General features: G+C 52.4%; 2 protein-coding genes across 5 annotated transcripts; one reads left to right on the top strand and one right to left on the bottom strand.

Annotated features, from left to right (window-relative positions):
- Positions 1–87: 87 nt before the first annotated feature.
- On the top strand, positions 88–6,310 carry ZDHHC24 (zDHHC palmitoyltransferase 24). 2 transcript variants are annotated; one of them, XM_078870693.1, is made up of 4 exons: positions 88–452; positions 4,035–4,330; positions 4,845–5,122; positions 5,623–6,310. In XM_078870693.1, exons 2-4 carry the CDS (start codon positions 4,062–4,064, stop codon positions 5,970–5,972), a joined length of 897 nt encoding a protein of 298 aa, XP_078726819.1. In that variant the 5' UTR covers positions 88–452; positions 4,035–4,061; the 3' UTR covers positions 5,973–6,310. The 2 variants fall into 2 exon arrangements, with proteins under 2 accessions (XP_078726819.1, XP_078726817.1); XM_078870691.1 differs by lacking the exon at positions 88–452 and adding an exon at positions 575–711.
- A 7,929-nt stretch (positions 6,311–14,239) lies between these two features.
- LOC144943208 (synaptosomal-associated protein 25-like) lies at positions 14,240–24,611 on the bottom strand. 3 transcript variants are annotated; one of them, XM_078870492.1, is made up of 8 exons: positions 24,481–24,611; positions 22,438–22,621; positions 21,830–21,871; positions 20,779–20,827; positions 19,470–19,587; positions 18,139–18,273; positions 16,383–16,527; positions 14,240–16,008 (listed from the first exon to the last, which is right to left on the bottom strand). In XM_078870492.1, exons 2-8 carry the CDS (start codon positions 22,504–22,506, stop codon positions 15,946–15,948), a joined length of 621 nt encoding a protein of 206 aa, XP_078726618.1. In that variant the 5' UTR covers positions 22,507–22,621; positions 24,481–24,611; the 3' UTR covers positions 14,240–15,945. The 3 variants fall into 3 exon arrangements, with proteins under 3 accessions (XP_078726618.1, XP_078726620.1, XP_078726619.1); XM_078870494.1 differs by having other exon boundaries at positions 22,438–22,615; positions 24,481–24,594; XM_078870493.1 differs by lacking the exon at positions 24,481–24,611 and adding an exon at positions 24,319–24,440.
- Between the last annotated feature and the right edge of the window lie 20 nt (positions 24,612–24,631).

Below are 24,631 nucleotides of genomic sequence, written 5' to 3'. Positions count from 1 at the left end.
GCGGGTGATTTTCCAACATCGGAATGGACAAGACCCAGTTCCCACGGTGTGATGGGTTTTTGTTTTAGCTCTGCAAGGAACCTGAAGCAAACCCCCACGTAGGCCAGACTGCGTACAAACTCCTCTCAATGTCAACACTCTTGCAGGACAGGGTGAGAACGATCTCAACCACAGCAAGGCCGAGTCGGGGGTGGGGTGGGGGAGTCGAGCCCAGGCCCCTGCTGTGATGTTGCCACCGCGAGCCGGGGTCACCAGGGAGACGGGGCCCTGGGTCACGGAGGCGGAGCTCGGCACACGGAAGGGAATCGGCGTCTCGCCTCTCCCGTTTCTCCTCGTCTCTCCTCTCTCTCGTCTCTCTCTCCCCTCTCGTCTCCCTTCCACGTCGTGTCTCGGGCTCCCAAGGAGCCGTCTCCCGGGTGTGAGCCGCCGCTCGACTCCGCGCCGCCCCCAGAGTAAGTGGCGGTGGTGATGATGATGATCGCGTCACCCCCCCCACCTCGTCCCTCCCCGCGTAAAGCGTTCACAGATGAATCCTACAGTACTACTGTGTGTGTGTGCTTTAATAGTCATCACATGTTACACCGTGTGAGGTGCGTGTGTTACGCTATAGAGCAGTGTACCATTACCTACCGTGTGGTACTGCGTATGACATCCACGGACAATGCCGGGCAGTATACAAGACACGGCGACGCGAGCGCTGCGTATTCCAAGGTGCAGCAGCGGCGATTACGCGGGGAGTTGCTTCGTGTGGAACGGGGCTCGTTCCACCAAGATCGCCAGGCACACCGCGTCTGGGGGGCATGTGGCCACGTGGGCCGTTACCAGCCGGCGACCTCATCTCACCCAGCCCACGACTTCATCTCACCCAGCCCACGACTTCATCTCACCCAGCCCGCGACTTCGTCTCACCCAGCCCGCGACTTCGTCTCACCCAGCCCGCCACTTCATCTCACCCAGCCCACGACTACATCTCACCCAGCCCACCATTTCATCTCACCCAGCCCACGACTTCATCTCACCCAGCCCACCATTTCATCTCACCCAGCCCACGACTTCATCTCACCCAGCCCACGACTTCATCTCACCCAGCCCGCGACTTCGTCTCACCCAGCCCGCGACTTCGTCTCACCCAGCCCGCCACTTCATCTCACCCAGCCCGCGACTACATCTCACCCAGCCCATCACTTCATCTCACCCAGCCCACGACTTCATCTCACCCAGCCCACCACTTCGTCTCACCCAGCCCGCGACTTCGTCTCACCCAGCCCGCCACTTCATCTCACCCAGCCCACGACCTCATCTCACTCCACCCCGCTACTTCATCTCACCCAGCCCACCACTGCATCTCACCCAGCCCACCACTTCATCTCACACAGCCCACGACATCATCTCACCCAGCCCACGACTTCATCTCACCCAGCCCACCACTGCATCTCACCGAGCCCACGACTTCGTCTCACCCAGCCCGCCACTTCATCTCACCCAGCCCACGACTTCATCTCACCCAGCCCACGACTTCATCTCACCCAGCCTGCGACTTCATCTCACCCAGCCCACCACTTCATCTCACCCAGCCCACGACCTCATCTCACCCCAGCCCGCTACTTCATCTCACCCAGCCCACCACTGCATCTCACCCAGCCCACCACTGCATCTCACCCAGCCCACCACTTCATCTCACACAGCCCACGACTTCATCTCACCCAGCCCACGACTTAATCTCACCCAGCCCACCACTGCATCTCACCCAGCTCACGACTTCGTCTCACCCAGCCCGCCACTTCATCTCACCCAGCCCACGACTTCGTCTCACCCAGCCCACGACTTCATCTCACCCAGCCCACGATTTCGTCTCACCCAGCCCGCCACTTCATCTCACCCAGCCCACGACTTCATCTCACCCAGCCCACGATTTCGTCTCACCCAGCCCATGACTTCATCTCACCCAGCCCACGACTTCGTCTCACCCAGCCCACGACTTCATCTCACCCAGCCCACGATTTCGTCTCACCCAGCCCGCCACTTCATCTCACCCAGCCCACGACTTCATCTCACCCAGCCCACGATTTCGTCTCACCCAGCCCATGACTTCATCTCACCCAGCCCACGACTTCATCTCACCCAGCCCACGACTTCATCTCACCCAGCCCATGATTTCGTCTCACCCAGCCCGCCACTTCATCTCACCCAGCCCACGACTTCATCTCACCCAGCCCACGATTTCGTCTGACCCAGCCCACGACTTCATCTCACCCAGCCCACGACTTCATCTCACCCAGCCCACGACTTCATCTCACCCAGCCCACGACTTCATCTCACCCAGCCCATGATTTCGTCTCACCCCAGCCCCAGCCACACGAAGCACCCAGGAATTTGAAAGGACCCGCAAACATAATTTATTTTCGCAATGGGGGAGGCGATGTTGCTGCTTTCGCGCGTGATCCCAATTGAGTAGTAATTTCAAAGGGAGTTTTTTTTCCAATATCGGAATGGACAATACCAGTTCCACTGTATGATGTTTTTAGTAACTGAAAACCGACATTATTGTTATCCAAAGGAGTAAAGATTATCCCTCTTAAGCACGGTTTGCATTGGTATTGGATACTGTAATGCCAAGTTGTTGTTTGGCCAATGCTTAATCCGCCAAAGGGTATTCGTGAAATTCCTAGTCCGCCTTCGGTAAAATTAAATGATTGCTTAACCCCTGGCTTAAACCCCGCATCTCACAGATTACTTGGTTCTTTCGGTAAAGTCACGTAGATAGAAAATTAATTGATCACGACGTTTCGATCGCAACACAAGCAAACGTCATCAGGTGAGACAAACAGCAGTTCTACTGCTGTGATTATCCAACATCGGAATGGACAAACACAGCAGGAAAACTGCCGTGTTTGTCTCACCTGATGACGGTTGCTTGTGTTGCGATCGAAACGTCGTGATCTGTTAATTTTCTACCTACGTGACTTTACCGAAAGAACCAAAGAGTATGGATTCCTGCAGTCACGAAAGCTTCAAATAAGGATCTCACAGATTCTAAATCTGTATCTCACCAATCGGTATTTATCTTACGTCGTGGAGAGCCATCAGATTGGCGGGCCACTCTGCTTGGTGGTTACGTATCGGCCCACGGGGGCTGTAACAGCGTTGCTGCTATGCAGGAACCACGGTGGCCAGTGAGCAGCTCCGTATGAAAGGGGAAACGAACCGTGGTTGTCATAGGATCTGTCACGCCCGGTTTGCCGAGATGCCATGTCTCAATGTCCTTTATGTAACCAGGTGAAGCGTCATTGACGTTCGTTGTCCGGGGTTTAAGGGTGCACTCGCCAATTTTCGTTTTAGAAAAAAAGTTTTTTTCGTGTGTAAAACTGATCTCGAATCTGCAGGTAGCTTTTAAATTCGAATTCAGGTTTGACTTTGACACAATGTCCTTCAAAAAATGATATCGAATAGGTCTTTTTAGCATTTGCTTCGTATTCAACGGTGACATTGTTTGAGACATTGCTCACTGTGAAGTCAGAGAGACGTCATTTTGACTGAAGGAAAGTGGTGGGCCTGGCAGCGCGTGTTGCTCGAAACGATGATGGCCCCCGGTGGTCAAGACCGACGTTGGAGTGGCAGCCGAAGGAGGGAACGCGCCTGAGAAAATGTCTGCGGCGGAGATGCAGCGACGAAATCCGTTCATGTGGGGGCGCTAGATTGTTACGTCGCGGGACGATAAGAGATTGTGACGGGCTAAGGGAGGCCATCATCCAGTAGTGGATAGAGCATGGCTGCTGATGACTATTTTAAACCTGTAGATTAGAGGTTTTAAATTCGATTTTAACTCTGGCACACACACACACAATGGCTTTAACAAATTGGATGAAAATGTATTTAAAATTGACTCACAGTAGACGTTTATTTTTTCGTAAATTACTCGTCGTAATACAGGGCGGCTGTGACAAGAATTTTTACCGTGAACTGGCTCGGGAGTGAACATGTGGCCCGCCAGCCCATGTGACTGCCCTAACCCTCGACCCCCCTTTGCCTTGCAGTCGCAGTGCTTCCAGCGCCGTGCAGCGATGAGATTCCTGCTGGGGCTGCTGGCGTCAGCCGGCCACTGGCTGCCGATCGTGCTGACGAGCACCATGGTGGCGATGGTGTTCGCGCAAGGGAACCTGCTCATCCTGAGCCAGGGGGCGGCTGAGGAGGGCTCGTGGGAGTCACTGCCCTCTCTGCTTCTTGCCTGGCTGCTGCTGGCTGGGGTGCTCGGTAACATTGGACTCTTCATGTGGAGAGATCCGAGCATCAAGAGGGTGTTTCTGCCATCCCACCAGGGTCAAGGATGGAGGTTGGGCACATTTCATGTTGCAGGGGTGGGGGTTGAGGGTTAGGGTTTTCAAAGGCACAAAGTCCCCTCCACGCACGATGCTCCTTCACGCTACCCGCAGTGCCAACATGGCACATGTTCAGTTACGGTGGTGGGAAGTGCACCAGATGGTTTTATGCATAATAACAACATGAATTACCCATCACATGTGTTATTCATTAAAATTACATCTGAAAATGCTTTAGAAGTTATAACACGAACAGATTTTGCACAGAGGCATGGGAAACCACAGACTAGAGAGTAACCAGCACCAGAAATTGCCAAAGCTCTGTGTTTCTATATTTCTATGTTCAACTCCATTCGTGAGTTTTTACACACGTGGAAGAGAACCAGAATACCCAGGAAAAAGCCGCACCGGCTAAAATCCGCTCAACAGAGCAAAACCGTTGGTGGCGAGACCCCTGACTTTTTTCCTGCATGTGCCACCCTCCCTCCATACCCACCCTCGCTAACCCCTTCCCCATGTCGGCCACAGGTACTGCTACCACTGCGAGAGCTACGTCCCTCCACGCAGCCACCACTGCTTCGAGTGCCACGTGTGCGTGCTGCGCCGCGACCACCACTGCGTGTTCTTCGGCCGCTGCGTCGGGTTCGCCAACTTGCCAGCGTTCCTCGCCTGCCTCCTGTACCTGTGGCTGGGACTGCTCTACTCGCTGGTGCTCAATGCGCACACGCTCGTCGCCCTGGTGCAGCAGGGCTTCGGCGTCCGCCTGCTGCTCTCGCTGTTCATGCCCTGGCTCATGTGGATCCTGGGTGAGTGAGTGGAGCTCCGTTTGAGATCTTCATAATCGGACGGCAGGTGCTGAGGTTTCTATTTGAGCCGGGCCGATTGGTAGATTAGGTTGGTTAATCGACTACTTTTTTGCGGGCGATTACTTGATTTCGTTAGTGAGTGTTTGGCTTTGTGTGGGAGGAAACTGGCGGATCTGGAGAAAACCCAAACGTATGAGGGGCTGACACTGAAAGCTCTGCACAGATAAATTCATTTAAACATTCGTTGACTCATTGCTGTGCTGCCATTTACTGGCCACCTCAAAGATAGGAGTAAGGATGATCGTGATTGTCGGTGAGTTTGGTGCATCCTTTCATAACATTCTAAATTCAGAAAACGTCCAGCTGTAGCAGAGGCACATCGACCCTTTGAGTTTCGCAGACGGCACGCGTTGATGACATGGAAGGAATTGTGCCGGAAGCGGCGTCTCATCTGCCGTCGGCGGTTTGCCGGGCTGCGTGTGTTCGTGTTCGGCGTGCAGGCCAAATGAATTCGCGGGACTTCCTGAGCACGTTCGTCGCCGATATGAGCTTCGTGGGATTCCTGTTCGTGAGTGGCATGCTGGCGTTCCACATGTGGATTGTGGCGCATGGCCAGACGTCGGCAGAGTGGACGCACGGCTTCAAGCGCTACGACCTGGGCCTCCAAAGAAACCTGCAGCAGAGCCTAGGCGACCGCTGGTACCTGCTGTGGCTCTCCCCGTTCCTCCCGGCGCGACTCCCACCGGGGGACGGGATCCACTTCACTGAGGGACACTCGGCAGCGTCCCAAACGGCGTCGGCGCCGGCGGCACCCTCGCGGCGTGGTGCTCGCACGGTCAAGAATCTCTGAGTCGGCGGACACCTGGGTGGCCGTGGTTCATCCGTTACTCCAACAGCTGAAGTGTCGGTTGATGTAACGATCGCCAGCGAGGCACCGTCGCGCCCTCCTTGTGTGAGTCAGGTTAACGGCGGCGCCAGAGGTGGGTCCCACGAGACCGGCGCCTTGATCTCAGGAGATGATGGGATCCTCTGAATCAAAAACGCTCCATTGCTCCGCTTGGTTTTGTTTTTATTATTTTTATATTTCTGACTTGTCAATCAGGTGCATGTTGGCTCGATTTTGTACGATGTATTGATGTGTGTGCCTCCATCGTGATGTTTTACATAATAAATGTGAGATGACCTTTGGCTACAGTGTGTCTCTTCAATCTTTGAAATGCCAACGCCAGCATGCGGTCCCCACTGTCGCGGTGGCCTCATCCCGTCGCGTGGCACCGGGAGATGGCGGAACTGGAAACCTTCACCCTCCTTAACCGTCCTCCGCAGGGAGCCTGAGTCAAATCTCTCTCTTATTCTCTTCTGTCAGTTATGACATGGCGGCTAACATTGAGGCTGGACAAACTTTTTCCAGTCCTTTCTCGTGTCGTGGCGATCACTTCCAGGAAACCTATGTTCTTCTCTGTTAAAACCTTTATGCCATCGCTCCACCTCTTCTGTAGACGTCCCCTGTTTTTTTAACCTTCCACATGGCAGTGCAAATCCGCTGATGGTGGGAATTTGTTTGCCTCCGTTCATATTACCCGTCCAAACCCAAGACGTCTGTGTCCTTTGCACAAGAGTCTCATGCTGGCCTAGCTTTTTTCCTTGCGAGAAAGTTTCTAATTCACGGGCGCAATTAGAGTCATCCATAAGGTGGATGATGCACTTCTTGTAGAATACACATTGACAAAAAAATGGAGCACTGATTGATAACCTTCATGGAATCGGCACCAGCTCAGCTTTGGGTTTCGCTGATGGCTCCTCTCGGCGGCTTCTGCACGTGTGCCACGGTGCGAGGTCACAAGTGCCGACCGTGTCGGGGCACTAATGGAATCACTTTTGTAACAGGAGCCAGCAGCAAGGGCGTTCAGCCCATCCATTTTTTGCTATGACACCAGCGGATGGGCATGACCGACGTTACATCTGCCTGCCCGCCCGGCTGCCCATCTGCATGCAGTGGCGCCAGTGGGTGAGTGGTGCGGACGGGAGAGCGAGTTGTGCGTTCACATCTCGCCACGAGTCCATCGATTAAGAGCCTCGGCACACGAGAGAGCGGCACACTAAGGCCATAGTGGCGTAGGGCGACGACTGACGGGCGTTCTCAGTGCCGCCCTGAGCACCGGGTCTCATCTGTCGCTGCCGACCAGACTGAGGTCGTCGGCTGATCGCTGGCCAGGCGCTGCAGTGACCCAAAGCCACCTACCGGGACTTCTCTACAATCCGACAGCGATCCCATCCCCAAGGAGGAGAAGCAAGAAAGGCGAGTGGCTTCGAAATCTTCAAAAGTCCCAAGCGTGAACGTTTTCAGCCATGGAGAGGCGAGCGGACGCGTGGGGTCTGGCTGGCTCACGAGCGGGTAGGCCTCCCATCTACTCAGGACGCAGGAGCGCCAGGGCGGCCGTGGCAGCCAAGCGCACGTGTGCGAGGGTGGCGATGGTGCTGGGGTACGTGCTGCTCGTCTCCCTCGTGGCCATCATCCTCAGCGCCTACTACGTCTTCATGTGGGAGCCGGTGGAGGCCACCGACGGCGACTTGAGCTCCACGCCCACTGCTGGCCTGATGCCGGGCGGCGCGGCCCATCCGTCCGCGGCCACGGAACAAACACTGACAGCCGGGGATGCCGCCGACCTCCTCGGCTCGTCTCGGCGTCCTGCTTGACGCAGGAGACGAGTCGGGCGCGTGTACGGCAACGTAGAGGTGCGGCTAACGAAGACCAGCCTCGAAGATGGCCCCATCTCTCCCGCCGGTCGCCGCAGGACTATGGTGTAAAGCGTGCCACACACGGCTCACCACTTGTACGGCGGTAGACGGGGGCGGTGTGCGTATCGGGAGCAGTAGTGCGCTACGAACCCGGCGACCCGAGTTCGATTTCTGCTCACGGGGCAACACCAGTGACGATTATCTAAACCGGTCCTGGGCCTCTCCTAGGTTGACTCGGCCTCAAATGAGTACCTGGTAGGGTTATTTAAACATCGCCACAAGGGAGACAAAGGCGGCCGGGGGTAGTGCTGGCCACCTAAGACGTCGTGTGCCGTGCCAGGCTTCGTCGGTGCTCGCTCACAGCACTCGCCCTCAAAGAGTCTGTGTGGCTTGTGGGGGGTGCAGCATGTGCTTGCAGCTGCCATTACGCAACCCCGGTACCACCACGAAGAGATGCCGCGGGCATGAGGCTGCAGGCTGTGCAGGCTCTCGAGGTGCTCGAGGGTTTGATGCAATCGCGTTCGTCTCTCTGTGCCGCGGCTTGTCGCGCTTGTGCGCGCGCGTGTGTATTTAAGGGGTATAACGAAGCATCGATCATTGTCGATTTTTAAGCTGCGCCATGTGTTCGCGTCGATTTGTAGACATTGTTAGCACATTGGTAAATGTACAATATTTAATCCAATCGCTAGGCGGGAGCTCAAACTTGGCACCCCTGATGGATGCGCAATGTAGCCGAGATGGATGCCAAAATATCGTGTAATCGCATCTGCACGACGTGGCGTAAATAAAGGCATAACCTGACGTTAGAATATAGTAGTAGTATCCATTTGTAGAGGTATTTATCCAGCAGTGGACAGATCGTGGCTGATGATGATAATGACGATTTGGAACTCACAAGTTGCTTACTCTATATCCTGCCATTTAAATGCCTTGTGTCTTTCTCGTCCACCTGTAACTCAAAGGCCAGAAGCGTTCTTTCGTCTCGAACATCAGGCAACCTGGCGTCACCGTCTTTTTTTTGCGAGACTGCTGCGTGTGTACATACACGCAGCTGCATGGATAGCATATCTCCGGGAAACTAACAGACATGTGGATACATTTAGATTTAAAGCTTTCGTGACTGCAGGGATTCATATTCTTAGGTTTTTTCGGTAAAGTCACGTAGGTAAAAAATTAAAATGAATAAAAGTAAAATAAAAATAAATAAAAAATCACGACGTTTCGGAGGCAACACAAGCTTCCGTCTTCAGGTGGAACCGTCACAGCACGATAGCTGTATCAAGTGACGGTTCCACCTGAAGACGGAAGCTTGTGTTGCCTCCGAAACGTCGTGATTTTTATTTCATTTAAATTTTACTTTTATTAATTTGAATTTTTTACCTACGTGACTTTACCGAAATAGACCTAAGAATATGAACTCTTCCACTGTTCCCGCTCCACCACCCACCCACCCTCCTTCCTTTTGACGGGAAATCCTCTCCATGGCCCTTTTCCCACCGTCCATCTCCATTCCTACCCCCTGACATCCCCCTGCCATCCACGCAGACGGAAACGTAAATCCGAGCTGCCGCCGTTCCAAGGCCATCTCTGCGACCACGCTGTGGCACGCAGCCCAAGGCGGCCAAGTGCGTTCGCGTATGCGATGGCACGATTGAAGCGATGTGGCACGTAGACCCCCCACGAGATGTTCGTCGAAGCCGCTTACGCTCAGCGAGCAGGCGTCTGACAACATTTATATATTTACGCGATCTAACCCAATGATGATATTGGTCGCGAAAGCCTCCGTGTTAAAACTGGCATCTGAGTGTTGGAGTCACGATCCGGAACGGAGCCGTCACGTTGCTGCGCGCGGAGGCGAGGCGTGTGGATGATCCCCGGTGTCTTGATGCAGAGCCGTCAACCCATCCGCTTTGCCCCGTATTCTTGTGCAGGGAAATTGCGTTTTCAGGTCCATACGGCGTACAGCCGTTTCAATACGGGCAAAAATAATGTTTTTGTCTATCAGTTCGTGTTTCTCCCTTGTGACGGGCCTTTTAGGATGAACGTTGAGATGTATAAGGGGCACGGGTTGACCAATAATGTCTGAATTGGTCTGTAATAAGATAGGCACTGATCATTGTTTTTTTACCCTTTTATCTGGCAACAAAACTGACACCTTTTTTACAAGGAGTCATGTTTGCATAGACCACAATACCTGCAGTCGTAATGCAAAAAAAAACATAACTCTAATAATGTATGCACTATCCTTGAAGTTGATTGGTCCACACCCGAGACAGCTTTCCTTAGATCCTAGTCTCACACAAATGAGGTTCCAATGGTGTGAATGCTTACCCCGAGCTCTCATACTCTGATGGTGCGTTGTCTTTGAGTTGTGCGCCTTTTGGCGTCATCTGGTCCAACACCATGTGAGACTAGGCTCTAAGGAAAGCTGTCTCGGGTGTGGACCAATCAACTTCAAGGACAGTGCTTACATTATCAGAGTTCTGTTTTTTTTGCGTTACGACTACAGGTATTGTGGTCTATGCAAACATGACTCCTTGTAAAAAAACGGTGTCAGTTTTGTTGCCAGATAAAAGGGTAAAAAAACAATTATCATATTTTTCTACTGGCAAATGAGGTTCCAATGGTGTAAAAGATAGGCACTGATAAGGGGCTGACAGGTCTGCCGATGCAACAGGTGTGTGTGTGTCTGTGGTTCGTGTTTTCCTTGATGCTTATCAACATAGACGACTGCTGCCATCTCTCCGGATTGCCCCACCACCCCTCCCACGTGCTGGCATGGACTGCTTTTATCAAGCCGCCGCCGCTGCTGCTATTGGCTGCTCGCTGATCAGATGGCAGAGCCACAAAGCGTGCTATTCTTGAATCTATCTGTGCGGAGCTTCGGAGCTATACCACCACATTACACGCAGTATGTTTTCTCTGGATATCCCGGGTTCCTCCCACATGAAGGGAAACTCTGATTAATGGGGAAAATTCCAGTCCTGAGACTCGGTAAGGCTTTCGAGGATTCAAGAACATTATCATTGCCGTTGATGTCGATTTTGCTGCTGCCTCTGAGGCTGCTGCTGCTTGACATTGCTGCTGCTACTGCTGCTGTCGAAGTTGCTGCCGCTTCTGATATTTCGGCTGCTGCTGCTGCCACTGTCAGTCCTCATCCCACCACCACGCTCCACGCCTCCACCAACAACTCCGTCTCGAAAGAGCCGAGCTTGTGTGGGCATCTCCGCTCACATCAACCGCCCCTCCCACGCGCTTCACTGCGCATCGCTGAGCCTAATAGCCTCAAAGCCGCCCACCCCCACCCCCCCTTCGGCGCATAAAACACACAAAGTGATATTTAGTGGTGTATGTTCGAAAATAGGTTTTTGTTTCTTTTCAACCACAACAACAAGAAAAAAGAGTGCACCGACAAGAATGCCAGCTTGCCCAGGGGAATTAATTGCTCGCGCGCAGATTAGTCTTGCGAAGGCGCACATGGCTCGGAGGAGCTGAGCTTCTGGCGTTGAATTTTATTTTATATTTTTTTCCCAAACGTTGGTCCCGGTTGTCGCGCCACCGAGGCGAAGATTCAATTCGGAACTGTCGCAGAGCATATTCTTAGTTATTTCGGTAAAGTCACGTAGAAGGGAAATAATAAAATAATAATAAAACATAATCAAATTCTCACGACGTTTCGGCCACAACGCAAGCAGCCGTCCTTAGGTGAAGAACAGAGCTGTCTGAAAGACAGCGTCCTAATAAACACTGCTAAGCTTGGCAGCGTATTTTAAGCTGGGTGGGAGGAGGAGAGCGGCTTGACAAAGGAGTTTACATATCAACAGAGGAATTTAGCATGTTGATGACAAATGCAGATATGGGGTGAGTCACTCCTTGTGGAATGTGTAGGCGGTGGGGGGTCTCCAAGTCATATTATGTCAATGGGAGAGTGTCTTGCTATCACTCTCCTAATGACATATTTCTTTGCTCCTTCTTAGTACCTTTAGTAAAATTTCCCTCCCTTTATTACTGCTAATCCTACATAATACACTAGCATAATGTGACTTGGAGACCCCCCACCGCCTACACATTCCACAAGGAGTCATCAACATGCTAAATTCCCCTGTTGATATGTAAACTCCTTTGTCAAGGCGCTCTCCTCCTCCCACCCAGCTTAAGATACGCTGCCAAGCCTAGCAGTGTTCATTCGGACGCTGTCTTTCCGACAACTCTGTTCTTCACCTGAGGACGGCTGCTTGCGTTGTGGCCGAAACGTCGTGATAATTTTACTATGTTTTATTTTTATTATTTTATTATTTCCCTTCTACGTGACTTTACCGAAAGAACCAACAATATGAATCCCTGCAGTCACGAAATATTTAAATCGAAAAATGTCGCAGAGCAGATCTAAGCCTCGTTTTACATAACGGCCCACAGGAGTGGATATCACGAAGCTACTTATGAGATCTCTTCGAGTGAGCTGAATGTACCCCAGAGCTCTAATATAGCAGAGCTACCTACACAGTAGAACCACATTTAACGTGATTTTTTGCTTTTTAATGTGCGAGCAGTCATTGGTGACGGGGGCTGGAATCGACCTGAGATCACACTGCACCCTACGGAACACGTGGCACGTGTCCCTGTGGGGTGCGGCTCATGACACCGCGGATTTCATATTCTACAGCGCGGGACAAGTCGCGTCCCCCAGAAAATAAACAAACAGACGAGGGTGGATGAGAGAAGGCGAATTCAGATCAAAGTCCCAGCAGGTGTTGAGTGGATGACCCAGCCCCCACACCACATCTCCTGCCACCACCCCCTCCTCTCCATTGGTCGTGGGACAGTTGGGCAGCGACAGGCGTCAGCTTCCATCCACATTCATCTCAACTCACCCCTCCGTCGCACATGTGCAGTTGAGCAGAGACACTCGCACGGAGACAGGCACACAGTCACGAATGCACTGACACACACGGAGAAACAGACATTACACACAGACACACATGCATGCGCCATTGTAAACACCTCACCTGTATGGACTCAAGTCTCCTGCTCAACACAGCTCTATTAAACTCTTCAAATCCAACATGGTCTCAAGACTCTAATTGTGCGTCCTAAGTTGGGATTTGTGATAGTTGTTATACCGGTGTATAGTGCAGTAAATCTGAAATATTCAATAGAACAATTGTTCAGCTCATGATTTTTAATGAGGGGTTGCCCCATGTGGAGTGACGTCACCCGCTAATGGTTATTGTGGAGGGGTGCGGCATGTGGAGTGACGTCACCCGCTCATGATTATTAATGAGGGGAGGGGTGCGGCATGTGGAGTGACGTCACCTCTCATGATTATTAATGGGAGGAGTGCGGCATGTGGAGTGCGCGACCTTCTTGTGCGTTCACGCACGGATGTAGCACTGTGCTGCGTAGATTTATTTTTTACCGTCACTTTCTGTAAATAAACGTCATATTTGAAGCGACTTTGCGTAATAAATGATTTAATTCAGCTCGACCTTCCTCTGCGTTCGTGTAAAAATACATCCACTCATGAATATTAATTAGGGGGGTGGGCCTCATGTGGTGTGACGTCACGCAGAGAGGTGGGCCTCATGGAGTGACGTCACACGCAGGACGGACAGACATTTCTGGGTGATTCTTTATTTAATGGGAAGAAACATTAAAACCAGATGGCGCTTCCCACGTGCACATCAATCCCTGGGCCGCAACACGGCCACGGATTTTGAGGGGCCACCAAAATATATGAACAGTATACAGCTTCAGCACTATGCTTATTAACATTACATTTTTTTACTGCCAGGAAAGCCTCACCGAGTCTCAAGACTCCTTCAGGAGGGACCTGCCAAGCTTTTGCAGTCTGGACCCAATGTTAATGTCATCCAAGTTGAGTGCTGTAATCTGCATGTAATTTCCACAACATTGGGCTATTTAGGCAATACCATTGTCTAATTTTGGACCATACAGTAAAAGCACTGTAGGTCTGCTCGTCACTCGAAGCCTTCTCGTAGCGAGCAGACCGAGGCACTGGCATTTAGCTCTCAAACATATTGCCATCATACGCAAGAAGCGAAACGGGAAAACTCGGAGGAAGCCCATGCAGAACATGGGGAGAACTCAATACCCCAGATTTGACGAATATATTCTGTACTCAGTTCCTCAAGAGGCCAATTGCATAATACCTCGAGTGAAACATTTCCCTTGAATTGGTTTAGGCAACCACAGGGAAAATGTGATTCTTTTACGCGAACGCCTACACCACCACCTCCCACGACGCGCGATGTTGAATCTCCGCGGGGCTCGCGCACGACTATAAATGGTTGCTTTAGCAGAGCGCGCCTCCCTGAAAGCGATGATCTCCATCGAGACGACAGGGAGCCACACCTGGGATTACTTAACAGTGGACGTTTATTTTTGGTGGAATCATCATATAGGTGCAACAAACCGTACGCACAGAAGGAAGTCGGCGTGGGGTGAGGGGGGGTCAGCATCGTCCGGTTCAGCCATGGAAGAGCGCTCCAACGTTACTTAGCGAACAAATCACGCAAATAATCAAAATGTATACAAACTATACAAGTTTACACGGAAAAAAATGTGTCACATAAACCCCTACGGGAGAAGGCATCTCTGTCGGCTAACCTGCGCGCGCGTGTAAGCCTCGGGCCCTGATGAGATTTGGTAAAGATCGTCCCTGGAAACTCGATTCCTCATAACTCTCTCCGGCACAGGCATTTTGGCTATTCGTTAAGATTACACCAAGAACAGTCGATGTGATGCAGGAATGTTTTTTTCCACTTGCTCCGAATTAAAATGCGAATCGCATACACAGCAATACTGGCAACAGTGCTTGGAGCACAGCACTTGAAGTGTTGGGAGGCACAAACTCTGTTTCCATCAGATGATATGCGGTCATGTTTAAAACCTCAACAGTTTTTTTTAAGCTCGAGTTTATTCATAAAAATGTGTTCCGCGACTTCATGTGTCACGGGCACAGGCTTGTCTGATGCCGACAGTAAGCCAGCAGTGCCACACCGGCCACCGAGGTTCCATCGAGCTGCACGAATGCCTGCCGACGATGGCTAAACTAAAAAGTGGCATCTTCCCGGCGAGTCGACGCCCGGGGAGGAGCTCAATCGGCACTCTGAACGCGATTGCGGTGTGAGAGGTTTACTCGGAAGAGAGGTTAACGCGGAAGAGATTTTTGTCGCCATTGGAAACACGGCGACATTTGCAGGTGGCACCGCCGAGAGCGCCACTGTCGGGGACGCCACTGTCGGGGACCCACACGCTCGTTTTGGCCGCCGTACAAACAACTAGCGACGTCAATAGCTGCACAAATGAAACCACCGTCATTCAGCAACCAAGGCCGGACGGATGAAGGAAACTATTTTGGTGAGAATTAAGGTGTGTATTTTGAAACGTGAGCGTCCTGCAAGCGGGACGCATGAGGGCATCTGTCGCAACCCACACTGCACCTCCCGCTAATCTCCACCTGGGACGCATTAAAGCGGTTCCTCTCTGAAAGCTCTGATTGGACACGACCAAATAAAGTGCAAACGCTTTGGGAGTTTTGAGTGAGAACAAGAACGGTGGCCTACGTGGACACGGATAAGGCTCTGAAGAGGAGAACGGCATCCGTCCACCCTGGGGCTTGAACCCGGGGAGGTGGAGGCGGTGGTGTGAGAAACAACATGAGGCACTGGAACCCAGCCTCCTCCCGGCAACCTCTTCCGAATTAAAGGAGCAGAACGTGGACATGGGCATCTCGCAGCAGTGTTCTCCCTAAGAACACATCATAGAATGTTCAGTTACATGCAAAACTCACTCATCTGGATATGGAGGAGGTTCTAAGCCACTTGACACAAGCCATTGACGATACCATTAAACTCCAAGTACACATGATAAAATGGGTGGCAAACAGATAAAGGTATTCGATGATCACAAGTTCCTCTCCACGTCACCACACCAAGAAGTATTAGCATAAATAAACAACTAATGTTGCCGAGAAATGAACGGGGCATGAGCGGTGGAGAGTGCGAGGGTCTCCCGGGCTGGCGAGGGTGGCGGCTGTCGTTTTGCCGGGCTAGGAGAGCGCATCACTTGAGCATCTTGTTGGCCTGCTGGTTCGCATCGTCGATACGGGACCTGTTCAGCTCCGCCTGCGGCACAGAAGAAGCGATGTCACTCAGGGGAGGGAGAACCAGGCACTCCGGTTGCCCACCCAACCGACTTAAGCGGCAAGATAGTGCTGACGTTTAAACCTTTTTGCTGCATACTAACTTTCAAAGCAAAGAACTGCATCAAAACTGTTTTCCAAATGTTCATTAAGCAGTACAATTAGCTCTGAAAATCGATTTGTAGCAAAAATAATAATTGCAGCCTCCGGCTTTAATCGTTGGGGTTGTGGCGCTAGTATGTCATTCTGGCGTTGTGGGCGCTTTGCGGTGCTTGGTCGTGCAGTGGTTGTGGTGCTGTGTGGCGTGGTGCTTTGTGTTTGTAGGAAATGTGGTGCCTGCAGTGCGGCGAGACCCACCTTCTGGTTGATCTTGTCGATCTGCTTGTTCTGCATGTCGATCTCATTGCCCATGTCCACGGCCATGTGGCGCAGGTTGCTCACGAGGCCGCTCACCTGCACCAGGTTGTCTTCCATCTCATCCTCCCTCGCATCGTTCGTCACGCTGAGAACCGCACACCACCACGCTGTGAGCGACGCCAGCACCGTCCACAAACTGGGACCCATCTACCGCGAGCTGGGAGACTCACAAGACCGTTGAAAAGGCCAAGGCTCTCGGAGCCACGGTGCCGTCAGTTATACCATGATTTTCGGCAGCCCGTAGTCAGTGGCGATAGAGCAGAAGGGAATGCTACTCTGCTAGTAGGCAACACATACCAACAACACTTGTAGAATGTGAAGGATTTGTTTTTTTAATGAGGGGGAGGGGAGGGTGCTGGTTTTTAAAGAGCAGGCCGTAGGGCACAGGGTAGATGCCCAACAGAGATACCGTGCGTGGAAAATAAAAACACTATGGCCTCTCCATTAATTTGCTTCACAAAGTTGCATTTAATAATTGTAACAATAGGAAGAAATCCGTGACGTTGTACGTTACTGGCACACCCGGGCACGACATCGTATTCACGAAAATAAAAACTCCCCTTTAACGTTTAACCCTCCAGTCTGGAGTCCATGAGGACAACCGCTGATATCAGCATGCGCTGCCGCCCTCCCCTCTAAGCCCTGGGGTCAGCGCCCCCCCCTCCCCGCCAACCGCTCTGCCGCGAGAACCCCTTGCGCCGAGCAAATTGATTGCCACCAGCGCAAGTCCGGGGCGGGGATGTCGGCTGGCATTTATAAAATCATTAACCCTGCCAGAGCATGCTGAACGTAAAGTTCATGGCAATGCGTGAGTCACGCGCTCAAAAAGGCGCTGCCGCGGAGACAGATGAACAAGACCAGCTCGGTATGAGCTCTACCCGCGGGAGGTGAGGGGGGGTGTGTGTTGCATGGACAATACAGCCCCCCCCCTTCCGCCTCCCACTGTAGACCCCCCCTTCTCATTATGCTGCCCTGGCTACAGACGGCCTCCCCAAGGCCACAGCCATTGCCGCTCATCTGAGCCACAGCTAGAGACAGATGCAGGGACAAATTGTGTGACAAGGCATTCTGGTTGCAGCGTCTGGCAGTCGTGAATGAAGAACACCCCCTCCCCCAACCACAGTGTCAGTGACCACATGCTTGCTCGTAACACTGGTTAGGGTTCAGCAGTGTAAATGTAACGCAGTGGTAAGGGCCTAAGAAAACAATGTTTAACGCAGTACACCTGACAACTGTGGAGCTTAAATTGCCCAGATCGTAAAATCACTCCTATCAGGCCACAGGTGCAACAGGCTTTTACGAACACCCAACCAAAGCCTTACACGCGCACTCACATATACTGTCAAAGACAAAGATCTCCCGTATAGCCTTAACAGAATGTAGGGGCAAGTGCTGTTAGCGAGCACCTATGAAGGCCAACACGGCACACGAGGGGGTGGGTGGCCAGCACCACGCCCGGCCACCTTTGTATCCCTAGTGACGATGTTTACACACTGCGCCAGGTACATATGAGGCTGAGTCGACCGAGGGGAGGCCCAGGACCGGTTCAAATAATCGTCACTGGTGTTGGCCTTGAGCGGGAATCGAACTTGGGTCACCAGGTCCGTAGCGCAGAGCATTAACCGCTACACTACCGTGCACACACACACACGCACGTGGGCTGTGGTGGGGTGGGCGCGCTTGCATGCTCACTCACCGCTTGATGAACCCTCCGCTGACCTGCATCTGTTCTCGTTCGTCCATGACGCGGGCGGGCTGCGAGGACACCACGATGTCCTGCCCCGAGTTCCAAGTCTTCTTGTAGGCATCGCCCATCTCAAAGTTACGGATTCTTACACACGCACCCACCACCAGCGTTAACGCCGCACCCAGTCACGCCCGCACAGGGGCCCACAACTGCCCGTGAGCCTCGGGGTGGGGGGTGGGGGGGTGGTGAAGGGGGTGCTCTTGCGGACCGCATACCTCGACACGCAGTATTGCCAACTCCTTAAAGTGGAAAGTCGACAAGCAAACCTTTAAAAAGTCGCCACGTGTTGCTTGGTAGATCTTCTAAAAAGGCATAAAAAATCTCACTAGACAATTTACCGAGTGCTAAAATACAGTTAACTGGCACCGGATCCTGAATGCATTCCTTGAATTGCTCCTAAAACTGGGACATTTCTTTGTCCCAGAAAGTCGGTTGATTTGTCACTTCTACAAAATGTATAGCGACAACATTTCCGAGTTGGCAACACCACTACCACGCCGCACAGAGCCGCAGGCTGTAAAATGGAGGGTTATGCCAAAGCACGGATGCTTGCATACTCCTCTGTAACGATCATTTTTCATTTGCTCCGTGGCAGTAATGCATTTTTATATAAAAAATGTCTATAAATCCACGGGAGCTGCTTAATTCCAAATGATGATTATCATTTAACAGTTAGGCGGGAGGGGGGGTTGTTGCATGCATGGTAATCGCTGAACGTTGGACAGCGAATGGCTACCATTGCGCTGTTGCCGAGCGTGCGTTGGGTAGTATTTTGCATGGCACGGTAAAGCGCGTGAACGCGCACGCGGGTAAGAGCAGCAGCGGCTCTCGGTGGGACGAGGGGGGCGGGGTGAGGGGAGGGGTGCATGCATGCATGCAAACAGCACCTACTTGTCAGACAGACAGACACAAAAGGCCACAGCACTGGGGGCGTCCCGCCTGCTCATCATCGCCCTCGAGGCGAAGGCTCTGACAAAAGCAGGGAGCCTTTACCATCATCACTTGCGAAAGTGAAGCCAGCGGAAGGAGACAGCGAAGAGGACAAAGTGGGGTGGGGGAGGGGTAGGGAGGAGAAGAAAAAGAAAGGGGTGAAAAGAAAGAAAAACACAACAAAGCTGGGAAGCGAGTCCAGTAGTAAGCACCACCGATTACACAGCACGGCAAACGACAAGCTGGTTAATAGCACGTGGGCACGCGGAGAACCGCGTTCGCTTTAAATAGGAAAGTGGAGAATACGACAAGTGGTAGGCACGGGATGCGGGGCGGTGGTGTGCGCGTACTTCTTGCAGGGGCACACGCAGAGGCCGCAGCACTTGGATAGGTCAGTGAGGTTCTTCTCGGCCTCCCTCATGTCCTGGTTTATCTGGTCCAGCCCCTCCTCTACTCGGTCCAGTTGCTCTGTGTTTGGGAGGAGCCGAGAGAGAGTTGCAGCCACGGCGTACACGGAGCCGCTACGTTCACGCACGACCAAGTCGGAGAGCTAGAAAGACGAACGACCTTGTAGGCTCACCCACGCAAATGCAAGAAACGGCAGGCGTGGTTTCAAGCAGAGGCTTTGCGGTGCGCAGGACCGGAGGCAATGGCAGTGAGAAGGGGCTGCTGCTCTCAGCCCCGTAAGAAGCGGGACTAATGACGACTAGACTCACTGCGAAATAAGTTTTTTTTCTTTTAAACACAAGTGCCAAATGAGAGGAAGCAAATGAACACAAGCTGCAAGCACCAAGGGAAAACCGACAAAAAAATATATAAGTCCGTGCTCGGTAATTGAAGGAGGTGCAAACTGTTAAGGGGCACAGCGCACTATCCAATCAGACAACGACCTTCTCCTGGCATGACCCAAAGCAGCCAACCAGGCGACAGCTCTATCGTTAATCCTACCTCTACTGCGATGCCTGGCTCTCTTTTCACTTTTTGTTACATTTGTATTATTGCTTGTGACTAAATCACATGCCTGATCTCATTATTATGTCAGAAGCTGAGCATGATATTGCGAGATCAGAATCAGAATATGTATTTATACTAGTGGAACCCGATAAGCTACAAAGCTCTTTTTCACAGATGTCCAGTAGGGGCAGGTCAGAACGTTACAACAACAAATAATACAAAACAATATAGGAGTGCAAAGTGTAGAAAAGGTAAACAGATCATTGGTGGATTTTCTCTGGGTTCTCTGCTCTTTTCCCACATGGAACCAAACAATCATGAATGGAATTGGCCACACATCTCAATGCAGGGCTCTCCTGAAAGATAATCCCAAGACTCAGTGAGGCTGTCTTATGTAAATAATTAGCTTTGTTACATAACTATTGTGGCTCACGGTACGACAGACCAAATCATTTAAAATGCACCCGCAGTCTGGACAGTGCTTGGATGAACAATCACGCACAAACCCCTTGTTATTGGCTGCTGTGAGACTTCGTGCTGGGCAGCAGAGGGGAGTACTGCAAAATCCATTGTTGTGTTATTTTATGCTTCCACATCTATGCCAACCTCTTCACCAATCTGCACTGACTAGCTTAGTGAAGTACAGTCAATAACCCCCACTTGACAGACACACAAGGTCAGGTACGCCGTCACTCGGTGCCTTACCCCCTTGCTCATCCAGCATGACGAGCGTGCGGATCCCGGCATCTTTGCTCTGCGTACGCGCACATCACGGAGAAAGAGAGGGGTCAGAGGGCATGGGACGGTGGCATTGAAGGACAAAGTCAGAGCTTCATTAGCAATGGGAGGCAAATGCCAGGAAGCTCTACCTTAGACAGATCCTCTCCCTGAACTAACTAATCAGCAGATGGGTATCGTCAGGTCTCTGAAATTAAGCTAAATGGATTATGTTGAATGATCACCGCTGTTAGCATATCATTGATTTTTTAAAAATACTGGTTATGACAGTCAGTGGGTTCATCACAGAAATCAATCTATGTCAGTGGCTGATCACGTAACATTAACTTCAATCGGCTAAATGCCACGGTATTGCACCTCGATACCAATGGGAGAAGCGCAATTCAGCATCTAATTTCGGCCACACAGACTGCCTCCAAAACTGAGGAGGGGGGCGTTGCCACTGAGACTCCGGAGGGAATGCTGAGCAAACCACATCGACGACCCTCTACGAACAAGTGTCGCATCGAACCGGCAAGGCGCCGGTTTGTTGAAGAGAATCCGAGGACTGCTTTAGCGAAGCGGCGTTGGCGACGCTCAATCGAGTGCTTGGCCGCCTCGTCTGAGTGGCGACACGAGTGTCGAGTGCTGCTGAAATTAGCTCCGAGGCGGCAGCCGACTCGCGAGCCACGTCGCCCGTGCAGCTGCAGCACAGTTTGCTCCGCGGCTCAAGTGGCCACTCGGTGGCCATGGTGTCGCGGCACTGCAATGCTGGTGCACGCCCGGCCGGCCGCGTTCAGCTGGGAGAAGCGCCCAACCGAACGTGGCCGCTGCACCTCACTAAAAATTTACATACACGCCAAGACGCCAGATAAAAATAAAGCATGCGCCCAATGGCAGCGAGCCGTCATAATCATTTTATCGGTGCAAGGGAACAAACTCAAGCTCAAGGGCTTGTTAAGGAAGTCGTTAACATTAACCACTTACGAGCCAAGCACAAACCGCAGTGAAGAACGTGGAAAACAGTGGAAAGCCTTACCTCCTCCGCCAACCGAATCATCCGACGGGTGCTCTCCAGTGACTGTGGGGTTGAGATTGAATGCAATTAGAGACGTGCTGCAAACTCGCTAACGACTGCGCGTGTCACCCATTAAAACAGACCGCACATGCTGCAGAGTCGCTAGCCTGTACACCACCCACTCACATCAATTGCACTTGACAGAAATCCCACACGTGCCAGTAGACATCTTTTCAGTGGTACAATATAGCCAGTTCCAGAGTGCCAAAGTCAGATGCACACATTTGGTCAATTTTTCCCCAACAATGCTTTCACAAAAATACACCCAGCGTGCATTGGATATTTTTTCTAAACTGAAACAAGGGTTAGCTAAAATCTTTGTTTAAAGCTGCTTTTTCGACGTCAAATGGGTCGATCGATCATATCTCTGCCTAATCGTTTTTCTAGCATCAATTTTTGTGCATTCGTCAGAAAGGAAAAAAATCTGTCTATTTATAGTTTGACATAAAATTAATTTTTAATCCATTAGGCTCTCTCTCCAAGGAAATCGGGGGGGGGGGACACATTAGGCTTTCAGAAGCAATTCCTGCACCAGCCCTCTCGGCCCAATGAGGTTGCACGCCGCTCACCTCATCCGTGACCTCGTTGGCCTTCATCTGGATGGACTGGAGCTCATTCCTCATGTCGTCGTCGTTCATGGCTGCAGCAGAAGTGTGGGGCCGTCAGCCCCGCGCACTGTCGCTCTGAGTATCTGCCGCCCCCACCGTTGGGAGGAACTCCCAGGCAATGCCGCTGCTACTGTTGCTGCTGTTGCTGTCGCACAATAGGGAAAGCCGGTGGAGAGCAGATCGTCATCCCATCATCCAATACATCGCCTCTCGGATGCACAATGTGCGTCATCACAAATTTCTTATCAGCGCCTCCCTTCATAACCCCCTCATCTGCCAGAGGCATTCAATGTGGGCGGCGAAAACAATGGTCCCCTAAGCCAGGAGCTGGAGCTAATCTCCTTAAGGTCACATAAATCCTCTCCACCATTGGCTGCCCACCCCATGCCGTTGTGAATTTTTCATGCGGCCGAGCGGCGGCTCTGAAGTGCCCGGTCGATGCTAAACGCCTTCTTATTGCCTCCCTGTCACTTCATCCCACTCCCCGCTCGCTCCACGTGCGTTCGCTCCCGTGGGCGGTGACCCACGCGCACCCTGTGGGGGTCATGCAAGGTCCGGCAGCGATGCACGGACAATCGCAAAGCTCCCTTTAAATAATAATCATTATAACAACAACAACCAACAGCAGCCACGGTCATAGTAAATAACAGCGCCGTTGGCCGTGATGTTATTTATTATTAACGCTGCAATCACAGCAATGCGGGGTCCGTCAACGCGCGCGCCTTGTTGAAGCCGGGGAAACCCATCCCTGGGCTGAACAATGAAGAGGAGACCCGCCCTGCCAACCTGCCCTGCCTTCGGCCACCGTTGCTTGCCCTGCACCACCTCCAGCACCACCCCCGTGCCTGGCGTGCCCCATCCTCTACCGAGGAGACCATGACCTGCGCGGTCACGCCGCGAGCAAAGTTCGCGCTCTCTCAAATTTGTGCCGCGTGCTCACGGTCTCACTCATCATCAGCAGCCACGAATATAGCGTAATCCACTGCTGGACTAAGCCCTGCCCAAGCCGTCTCACTGGGGATCTCGTTCATGTCCGCTTGCAAACCCCGGAGTTCCCCTCCAACGCGAATGGCAAACAGCAATAATCGTGGCGTTCAGATGCACACTCCCCAATGATGCTCAGCCACACACCAACACGGTCACACGGACACGGCCACAGCAACAAGGACAACACTGACGCACACGCGGGCCAGTCACACCTACACCACCACCAACACGTACAGACCAACAATGGCACACCGTCAACAAAGCCACGTCAACGTGGGGGCATCCCAGGGGAGCATCGGATACACCAACAAGTGGTCGCGTCAGCCACGAATCCGTGGCCACATCAACACACGAAGGCACGGGGAAGAAAAGCAACAACGCCCACCACACCTCTGAGAAGCATCACCCAAGCCCGACATCCACCACCTACACCAACAAGCACGTCCCGACATCCACCACCTACACCAACAAGCACGTCCCGACATCCACCACCTACACCAACAAGCACGTCCCGACATCCACCACCTACACCAACAAGCACGTCCCGACATCCACGGAGCGATCGCTCACTCCAACATCACGGACCCCCCCAACGACACCCGCCACGTCCGCTCACAAACGACCATCCAAAGCCCGAACCGCTCAAACACCAAACGCGCCACTTCGTCCGCACACAGCAGCGTTCACCATCACCAAACTAAACATCATCACCCCACACATCATCATCATCACCATCATCACCATAACCAAACTAAACATCATCACCTCCCCACACACACATCATCACCAAACTAAACACCCCCCCCCCCCACACACATCATCACCACCAAACTAAACATCACCATCATCACCGACCCCGGACTCCTCTTCTCCCTCAACCTTCCGGGGCTCGGGCTCTATTGTGCATCACGGCGCCCACACAGCCCACGAGCCCGCGAGGGGAGGTTGTTAGGGGGGCGGGAGACCAACAACGGCCACTGCGTGAGGCACCGGCCACGACGCGCCCGCCAGCGCTACCTTCGGGTCCCGGTTGCCGGGCGGCTGAGCTCCGAGGGAATCGCCTCTCACGTCCGCTCCTTTGCCCCCCTACGTCCGCTCCTTCTGCTTCTGGTTCTGCCGGGGGAGAGGAGCGGCGCCCCTCCCCCTTCCCCCCCCTTCCCCCTAACAA

This window comes from Lampetra fluviatilis, chromosome 30, assembly GCF_964198595.1.
Source record: "Lampetra fluviatilis chromosome 30, kcLamFluv1.1, whole genome shotgun sequence".
Taxonomy (NCBI): Eukaryota; Metazoa; Chordata; class Hyperoartia; order Petromyzontiformes; family Petromyzontidae; genus Lampetra; species Lampetra fluviatilis.
This window is presented reverse-complemented; position numbering and strand designations above follow the sequence as displayed.

Bases quoted from the DNA above. Each gene is read 5' to 3' on its own strand.
- ZDHHC24 (XM_078870691.1), top strand. From the start codon at position 646: ATGACATCCACGGACAATGCCGGGCAGTATACAAGACACGGCGACGCG. The intron at 712-4,034 runs GTGCAGCAGCGG...TTTGCCTTGCAG, and splicing joins CGAGCGCTGCGTATTCCAAG to TCGCAGTGCTTCCAGCGCCG. The intron at 5,123-5,622 runs GTGAGTGAGTGG...TTCGGCGTGCAG, and splicing joins CTGGCTCATGTGGATCCTGG to GCCAAATGAATTCGCGGGAC.
- LOC144943208 (XM_078870492.1), bottom strand. From the start codon at position 22,506: ATGAACGACGACGACATGAGGAATGAGCTCCAGTCCATCCAGATGAAG. The intron at 20,828-21,829 runs GTAAGGCTTTCC...GCGCGTACGCAG, and splicing joins TGATTCGGTTGGCGGAGGAG to AGCAAAGATGCCGGGATCCG. The intron at 16,528-18,138 runs GTGAGTGAGCAT...TGCGGTTCTCAG, and splicing joins AGCGGAGGGTTCATCAAGCG to CGTGACGAACGATGCGAGGG.